The sequence below is a fragment of the Petaurus breviceps genome, unplaced genomic scaffold (assembly GCF_028583685.1).
Source record: "Petaurus breviceps papuanus isolate PSGF00001 unplaced genomic scaffold, PetGlider_PUasm1.0 673, whole genome shotgun sequence".
Classification (NCBI taxonomy): domain Eukaryota; kingdom Metazoa; phylum Chordata; class Mammalia; order Diprotodontia; family Petauridae; genus Petaurus; species Petaurus breviceps.
The window spans coordinates 374,774-382,955 of NW_027186448.1; the positions used below are offsets into that span (position 1 = coordinate 374,774).

General features: G+C 45.2%; 2 protein-coding genes and 2 non-coding genes across 4 annotated transcripts in view; all 4 read left to right on the top strand.

Annotated features, from left to right (window-relative positions):
- Positions 1-4,908, top strand: part of EIF4A1 (eukaryotic translation initiation factor 4A1) — a 6,718-nt gene extending 1,810 nt beyond the window's left edge. The window contains exons 3-11 of the mRNA XM_069104048.1: positions 183-315; positions 522-661; positions 1,307-1,475; positions 1,764-1,873; positions 2,424-2,567; positions 2,665-2,802; positions 3,393-3,482; positions 3,928-4,007; positions 4,191-4,908. Of these exons, the coding sequence (XP_068960149.1) occupies positions 183-315; positions 522-661; positions 1,307-1,475; positions 1,764-1,873; positions 2,424-2,567; positions 2,665-2,802; positions 3,393-3,482; positions 3,928-4,007; positions 4,191-4,335 (1,149 nt within the window). The 3' untranslated portion in view covers positions 4,336-4,908. The remainder of the gene's footprint in view (positions 1-182; positions 316-521; positions 662-1,306; positions 1,476-1,763; positions 1,874-2,423; positions 2,568-2,664; positions 2,803-3,392; positions 3,483-3,927; positions 4,008-4,190) is intronic.
- On the top strand, positions 959-1,097 carry LOC138174028 (small nucleolar RNA SNORA48). The gene has a single exon (XR_011171610.1). It is a non-coding gene; the product is annotated as a small nucleolar RNA SNORA48 (small nucleolar RNA).
- On the top strand, positions 1,541-1,679 carry LOC138174030 (small nucleolar RNA SNORD10). Its single transcript, XR_011171612.1, has one exon. It is a non-coding gene; the product is annotated as a small nucleolar RNA SNORD10 (small nucleolar RNA).
- Positions 4,909-5,333: 425 nt separating the features above from the next.
- Positions 5,334-7,669, top strand: CD68 (CD68 molecule). Its single transcript, XM_069104049.1, has 6 exons — positions 5,334-5,650; positions 5,747-6,171; positions 6,320-6,439; positions 6,540-6,612; positions 6,720-6,890; positions 7,238-7,669. The coding sequence occupies exons 1-6, from the start codon at positions 5,602-5,604 to the stop codon at positions 7,369-7,371; spliced, it is 972 nt and encodes a 323-aa protein (XP_068960150.1). The 5' UTR covers positions 5,334-5,601; the 3' UTR covers positions 7,372-7,669.
- The last annotated feature ends 513 nt before the right edge of the window (positions 7,670-8,182 follow it).

The following is an 8,182-nucleotide window of genomic DNA, read 5'->3' on the forward strand; positions in this document are numbered from 1 at the left end:
CCCCCCCCCCAAATAATTGGATTTTAAGGGGTTGAGTATTGCCAACTGAACCATCTACCAACTGAGGCATGCCCATTGGATCAAGTTTAATCCCCATTTGTAATTTTCTTAGTGTAGGGAACTACTTACTGACATATTTCTTCAGTTATTATCTCCTTAATGTTCTGTTTTTCCCTCAACAGAGTAACTGGAATGAGATTGTGGATAGCTTTGATGATATGAACCTCTCAGAATCTCTTCTTCGTGGTATATATGCCTATGGTTTTGAGAAGCCATCTGCTATTCAGCAACGTGCAATTCTTCCTTGTATCAAGGGTAAGACTTTTTGTTCTTGTTAATAGTCTGATGCCTTAGTATATCTGTTGTGAATGTTACCGATTTAATGCTTTGGTTACATTCAAGTTTCATAAAACAAGTTAAGTAACTTGTTTTTAGACCTGCTTATTGTTTTTGCAAGAACTGGAGTTAATCCTTTCGTTGTAGCCCCCAGTTATGTTCAGTTCTGTATCCTGTTCTTCTAGGTTATGATGTGATTGCTCAAGCCCAGTCTGGGACCGGGAAGACTGCTACCTTTGCCATTTCCATTTTGCAACAGATTGAACTGGACTTAAAGGCAACACAGGCCTTGGTTTTGGCACCCACTAGAGAGCTAGCTCAACAGGTTAGATTTTTCTCTGAGGCTGGTCCTATTTATTCTATTATAGAAAAAAATAAATATAATGGAAGTAGGCAAAAAAGTTAAAAGATGTAGAATTTATGATGATTGGGTATTCTGGTTACTTCAGGTGTGCTTCCTCTTCACAGTTCAAACTGTCCCCCATAATTAAAGGCCCCTTTTTCCTTCCTTAAACCCAACAACCAACGCTTCCAGTTGCCTGACTCAGAAGAAAGTATTCTGGGTGGAGTATGGTAGTCTGGCTGGACAGGTTTAATGGCCGGCCATAAGCTTCTCCCACCACACCCCTGACACTGGGTAGAGAGATACCTCTTTGGTGGTGTTCTTCTCATATCAGTCAGGGGGATAACATTAGTCCAAGTTCATCCCAGCTTGATGCCTTTCTTGGTGGCCACAGCTGGTTCATGCCCTGGGCACATCCACTCTTCTTGGGAGGGAGAGTATTGGTTATAATTTGTTTTCATTTTTTATGGTTCTTAGAAACTTCCTTTAGAACCAATGAAAACTTCAAAAGTTATGTTGGGTGATAGGGGTGGTATATCTAAAGCTATTTGAGCTCCCTTCCTCAGGAGGAGTAGAATGCAAGGATATCATGGGCTATCAAATCGGATTTTTTCTTCTTTGATCCAGATCCAAAAGGTAGTGATGGCACTGGGAGACTACATGGGTGCCTCGTGCCATGCCTGCATTGGAGGAACAAATGTGAGGGCTGAGGTTCAGAAATTGCAGATGGAAGCCCCCCACATCATTGTTGGCACCCCAGGCCGAGTCTTTGACATGCTTAACCGGCGATACTTATGTAAGTGTTCTTTAATTTGTGCCCCTGAGAAGGATCCTAGTTTAAGGAGTCTTTCCTTCCTATTTGCTCTGTGATGATCCCCCATGCGTGTCAGCTGAGCCCAGCTTCCCCTGTTCTCCCAGGTCTATGTGGGTGTCTTGCTCTCTAGTCTTTCTGGGCTGGCAGAGGTCTCTGTGCACATGATCATACTTTAACCCTGAGAGCAGCCTGTATTGGATAGTTCTGAAGGGAGGCTAGGGGTGTGTTAAAAAGGAGAGTTTCTGAAGCTTCCTTTTTCTCTCCCCCCAGCTCCTAAATACATCAAGATGTTTGTTCTGGATGAAGCAGATGAAATGTTGAGTCGAGGTTTTAAGGACCAGATCTATGACATATTCCAGAAACTCAGTGGCAATACTCAGGTATGGGGAACCAGCCCCGAGTGTGTCAGTGCTTTAGACAGTTAAATGTTTTCTTTCACAGGAAAGCTAAAGCCCAGAGGTCATAGAATCCTTCAAACTAGAAAGGACCTTAGGCCATTTAATCTACCACCATCCCCCTTGCTGCTCTTCTCACATTTCATAGATAAGTAAACTGTCCAGAGAGGGAAGTAACTTGTCTAGGATCTCAGAGATTTGCACCTAAAAGTTTTCTGACTTCATGGCCAACATTCTTCTGTCCTCACGCTGCCTTCTAGGTCCATAGTTTAAAGAGTTAAAAATTAGACAGAAACACAATTACTTTGAGTTCTGCTGTTTCAGGAAGAGGAAAATGCGTTCTTTGCAGTGTAATCCTTACTGTTGGAGCTTATATTTGGACATAAATGGGGGAGTGAGGAAGAAAATGGCAGTAAATTATGTAGTGAGATAGGGCAGTGAGGATTTGGGGGTGGGTATAGAGAAGACCTTGGTGATTTTTAGAGAGAACTGAGCTCGGATAAGTTTCTAATTAATATTTTTTTCTTCTCCAAAGGTGGTACTCCTATCAGCCACCATGCCCTCAGATGTGCTGGAAGTGACCAAGAAGTTTATGAGGGATCCTATCAGGATTCTAGTCAAGAAGGAGGAGTTGACATTGGAAGGCATTCGTCAGTTTTACATAAATGTGGAACGAGAGGTGGGACCCAGTGGAGAAAGGTGGTGTGTAACCAGGGGAGGGAAGGATTCTGTCAAGATTCTGGAGCACTGGCCCTGACTGGTTTCTTCCCCCAAAGGAGTGGAAGCTAGATACCTTGTGTGATCTGTATGAAACGCTGACTATTACCCAAGCTGTTATCTTCATCAATACCCGCCGAAAGGTGGATTGGCTTACTGAGAAAATGCATGCCCGTGACTTTACTGTCTCTGCAATGGTGAGTTTCTAGGTGTTGCCTTTTAGTATCACTTCCACTGGACTTTGAGAGAGCTGATTTTTTGATGTATGCAGGTTCTGCAATTGTTTCCATTTCTGGGAGTCTGAGGGCTGCCACAGGGGGAAACTGAGTGAGACTGAAATCAGGACCTGACCCAGGGATGCAGAAGGGAGGGGGTATGTGAGATTTTGCTCCATTCCTTTGCAATTGGTCACCAGCTTGTGCCTTAGGAAGGGCAACTGCCTGTCTACCATTCTATTCTGTCCAGTGATAGAGAATAAGATCTCAGGGAGGCAAGCTGCTGCTTAATATAGCTAGCTGCATGAGTAGAACAGAATAAATGGTGGACCAGCAGTCTTAAATAAAATTAACTTGGCTTTTGTGCCCACTGAAAAATCTCACCTTTGTCTCCCCACAGCTTCATTCCTGTCCTGAGCACATGCTTGGTCATTAACCCTGTGACAGCTCTCAGGACCCCCAAGACTCCCCCACAAATGAAACAATCAGATCCCACTACATACCTGTCCAATATTCTTTTTTACTAGTCCCCTGGTTCTTGATTTCTACCTGATCTCCTATTCTCTCCCCAGCATGGAGACATGGACCAAAAAGAACGTGATGTAATCATGAGGGAGTTTCGCTCAGGTTCCAGTCGGGTGCTTATTACCACTGACCTATTGGTGAGTGTTTAGGAAAATTTGATATGGTTCTCACTTAATCCCAAGGCTAGATCTGCCCCTTGCCTTAGGAATGCAACTTTTTTTTTTTTTTGGAGGGGGGAAAGGCAGGGCACTTGGGGGCCCAAGGCCACAGAACTAGTAAGTGTCTGAGGCCAGATTTGAACTTGGGTCCCCAGATTCCAGGGCCAGTGCTTTATTCACTGCACCACCTAGCCACCCCTAGAAATGCAACTCCTAAAGGTGAAGTGAAGTGTTAAATGTTTCCTCCACAATATGTTCACAGAAGCTTTTTATAAATAAAAAATCTCCTTGACTCCAAACTCCAGTCATAGTAGAGTACTGAAGTCATTACCCTTTGATTCATAATTTATGACAAACTTATCTGTAAAATGACAGTGATACTACTTAGAACATGATTGTGACCTGTTTTTTTTTTTTCCTTTAGGCTAGAGGCATTGATGTTCAGCAAGTGTCTTTAGTTATTAATTATGACCTTCCCACCAACCGGGAGAATTATATTCATAGGTAAGCCAGACATAGAGAACTACCCATCATCTTGTTGACACTTTTACTGATATAGTGTTTTTTGTCTTGCCTTTATTTTCTCTGACCAGTTTCAGTTATTTCTAGATCTTATTTTACTCCCAATTTCTATGGGGTTTCTCAGACTGCCCTAACTTGTATTCTTACAAATTTTTCTGCCCCTAGAATTGGCCGTGGTGGGCGCTTTGGCCGTAAGGGCGTGGCCATAAACATGGTGACAGAGGAAGACAAGAGGATTCTTCGAGACATTGAGACCTTCTATAACACCTCCATTGAGGAGATGCCTCTCAATGTGGCTGACCTCATCTGAGGGGCTTTCCCCACCTGATTTAACCCAGGGCCCTGCTCTCTGGGATGGGGGGAGGGGGAGCTGGACGGGAGGGGGGAACAAGGGATGGACACCTTTGTCATTTTTTCCTTTTTTTTTTTTTTGACTTTGAATAAATGTCAATTTTTGAGGCAAAAGGAACTGTGAACCTTAGACACCCTTTTCTTTGGGGCAGGTTTATGCCCTTGGCGCCGTCACCTCCCCCAACTTCTTCCCTTATTCCAAAACACTAATCCAACCCTTCACTGTTTCAAGCCAGTCTGTCCTCCATTTCCAGCAGCCAAATATCTCTTCTTCCCCCCCCCCCCCCCCCCAAAAAAAAAAGATAGCTGAGAGGCCATGACTGGCCACTCTAACCCCCCCTCCCTGTTCCTGGACAAAATTTGGGGGAATTCACCCCCCCCATGAGGCTGAAATAACTCATTTGGTTGGCTCCCCCCCCCAGGTGAAGGGAGCAGGGGAAAGAAAGTAGTCATTTTTACGTTGTTTTGTATAGTATTTATTGATTCAGGAAAGAAACCACAAAATTCTGAATAAAATTACTTGGAAACTGCCTGTTTGGGCTTCTTTTTTATCTACCCCTTTACTCAACCCAGTTTTTGGTTCCCTTAACATGTGTCCCCTTAACGATGTTAATACATACTCTACCTACAGTTAAGCTGATGGTCAATCTCTTTCCCCTTAGTATACAAGTATCCTTTTTAGAAAATGGGAAACCTTAAAATCTGGAGATGAAAGGCTTATGTATCCAAACTACTAGAAGTAACAAAGGTGGGGAGAGTATGTAGTGCAAAATGGAAGTGGGAAGAAGTCTCCTCCCTGCTTTGGTAACCTGTGCTTATTTTCCTTTGCCACATTTCTCAATTCTCACCATTAAGGTCAACACTCCCCCCCCCCCCCAAGCCTAATCCCCCACCACAATCCTGATCATTATTTAAAGGCAATCCTGGCTTTTATTCATCCCTTCTGCCATTAATGCCACCCCCATATCTTTCAGCTTCCTCTTAGTCCAAAAGAAACCTCATGACAGCATTGGTCGAGGCACTCAAGATTGAGAAATTCTTGACTCAATGCTGAGTCTGGTGATCCTGAGATGCCTGAGTCAGAATTGGGGGTGGAAGGTTTAGTTACTAGGAAGTAGGTTTCATGTTTCCCTTAAAAGACAAGACAGTAAAGTGAATCAGTCCCTGGGTGCAGAGAAGAAGAGGAAACCCTGGGAGGAAGATCCTAATTGGCAATTCTGCCATTATGAGACCATCTATGCTACTTTCTGGTATCTTGCTGGGGCTGCTGGCAGGTATGGGGGAAGGGTGGCAGGGTTGGGGATTCGAGGGTAGTCATTTTGATTATCTTCCAGGGCTGATCTACCTAACTTTACTCTTTTCCCTCAAAGACCAAGGGGCAGGGGATAAGTGTCCTCAGAAGAAGTCTATTACACTGGTGCCATCATTCACAGTGACAACCATAGCCACTGAGAGGACTACCACCAGCCCCGAAACCACCACAAGACATGGGAAGACAGCCACAACCCACAGGACCTTCACATCTGCCACTACCCTCCATAGTAACAGAACCGTTACCAGTTATCCAACCACAAGTCAAGGGACAGCTATCACTCATGGAACTACCACAAGCTCCAGAAACACCTCAATCATCAGCCCATCACAATCTGTGCCAGTCCCACCTTCTCCCAAACCTACCTCTGGCCCCAGTGGGACTGTTGGAGACTACATTGGGGCCAATGGTTCCCAGATCTGTGTTCACCTCCGGGCTCAGATCCAGATGAGGGTCCTGTACCAGAGCCATGATGGAGGAAAGGTCAGACCCGCTAGGAGGGGACTGTGTGGGGGGAAGGGAGGAGGAAAGCTAGGGCAGGGGAAGAGTGGGAAGAAGGAAAAAAAAACAGAAGGGGAAGATGATGTGAAGCAGTGAATTGTGACTCCATTTTGTTACCTTTTTCGTACAGCTTTGGGGCATTTTTGTCCTGGACCCCAATAGAACAGTTGCTCAGGGAAGCTGTGAGGGGAACCACTCCAGGCTAATTCTCTCTTTTCCTGATGGAAAACTCATCTTTGCTTTCAAGCAGGTACAGTTTTAATGGTCAAAAAATAACTCCCTCCTTTCCAGTCCTTTCTCCATCACATACAAGCATTGTTTATTATCAATCCTAACACCGCCCCTTCTAGGACTCAAGCAAGAAAACTGTCTACTTGAGCTGCTTGGCAACAGAGTTCAATGCATCCTTCCCCTCTGCAACCCGTGAGTACTCCCACACACTGTCCAGTTTACTGGGGGGAAATGGAAGGAGCAGAAAGAAAAAGAAGTGGATTCTTAGGTTCCTGATCTCTCTTCACTTCTTAAATCAGAGTGGACATTCTCAGCAGAGAATTCATCACTCCAGGATCTCCAAGCACCACTGGGTCATAGCTTCAGTTGTAGAAACAGAAGTATAGCCCTGTCCCCAGAGATGCACCTTGACTTGCTATCTCTGCAGCTACAGGCAGCTCAGCTACCCCCAACTGGGGCCTTTGGCACAGGTAAGATTCGCCTCTCCACTCCCCCCATCCCCAACATACCTTTCACCCCACCAGCCACTTCATTAATTTAGTTAAATTAAACATCTTGGCAAGGCAATCTCTTTTCCAGGAAAGTCACTCCTTCCCTTATTCCTCTTTCCTGCTTTCCCAAATTTGCTACCTCTTCACTGAACTGGAATTGAATATTCACTGGTCCTAAGATCCCCTCCACCTCTAAATCTTATGAATCCCTTCCCTCTCCCTACATTCTGAGTTTAAGCACTAAAAGGTTTACCCTACCTTAGGGAGAAACAACCTAATCCTGGGTACCTCACTGTTCACATTACCTCTCCCTTTTCTCCCTCTAGCTTTCTCCTGCTCTGCTGAGCTCAACATCCTCGTGCCTCTTGTGGTGGGTCTTGTCCTCCTCACTCTACTCATCCTTGTGCTTAGTGCCTTCTGTATTTCCCGAAGACGACCACCAGCCTACCAGCCTCTCTGAAAGCTCCTGATTCCCTTATTTCCTTCATGCTGGGGATATCCATATACTACTCTCTCACCCCAAGGTGACTCCTTCACTCCTTTTTTCCATTTTCTCTACCTTGTTAGTTCTAGGACAAACCTTAAGTGGGGGAGTGGGGGGAGGGGGGAAGACTTCAGAAGACAGAAGGGCAGACATTGTGAGCAATGAGTTTTATTGGATTTGACAGAGGTACCTTCCTAGAACCATATGAGATATATGCATTTTCCTTAACTTCTCCACTCCTGCAATTATTAAAGATCACAATTGCTTTGCCTTATGCCTGGCTCTTTGTCCTTGATGTACTTTGAAGGAGCCTGAGCAGTAGGAAGAAGAGACAGAGAAGGAGAGAGTGCACTTGAGTGTTGTGTATGTGTTTTCCATGATGCCTGGCACAGTACATCCCATATCTTCTGTGCCTTTCCTCCCTCCTCCTTCGGGGCTGGGGGCTGAAGGCCCTCTGAGTCTTCCCCTTGGCACATCCTTCTCCTTGGCCCTAAAATATGCCATACTGAGTTCAGCAGGTAGTAATGACTACAGGTAAGGACTCATCAGCTCTTTCAGTGGCCTTGGAGCCCCCAGAAGGTGCCATCCACTACATCACTACATGAAGTATACTTGTATTACCTCATTGATGTTGCCATTGCCCCATTACCAAATGGCCACATCAGCAATGGGAAAAATGGCTACTCTGACCTACCTTGGGGGGCCCCTGGGAACAGTAAGCTTCTAGTCTGGACTGCCAGCTAGGCCTGGCCCAAAGTCCCCTCAGCATCTGTGGTATGATGGTACC

Bases quoted from the DNA above. Each gene is read 5' to 3' on its own strand.
- CD68 (XM_069104049.1), top strand. From the start codon at position 5,602: ATGAGACCATCTATGCTACTTTCTGGTATCTTGCTGGGGCTGCTGGCA. The intron at 6,172-6,319 runs GTCAGACCCGCT...TTTTTCGTACAG, and splicing joins AGAGCCATGATGGAGGAAAG to CTTTGGGGCATTTTTGTCCT. The intron at 6,891-7,237 runs GTAAGATTCGCC...TTCTCCCTCTAG, and splicing joins AACTGGGGCCTTTGGCACAG to CTTTCTCCTGCTCTGCTGAG.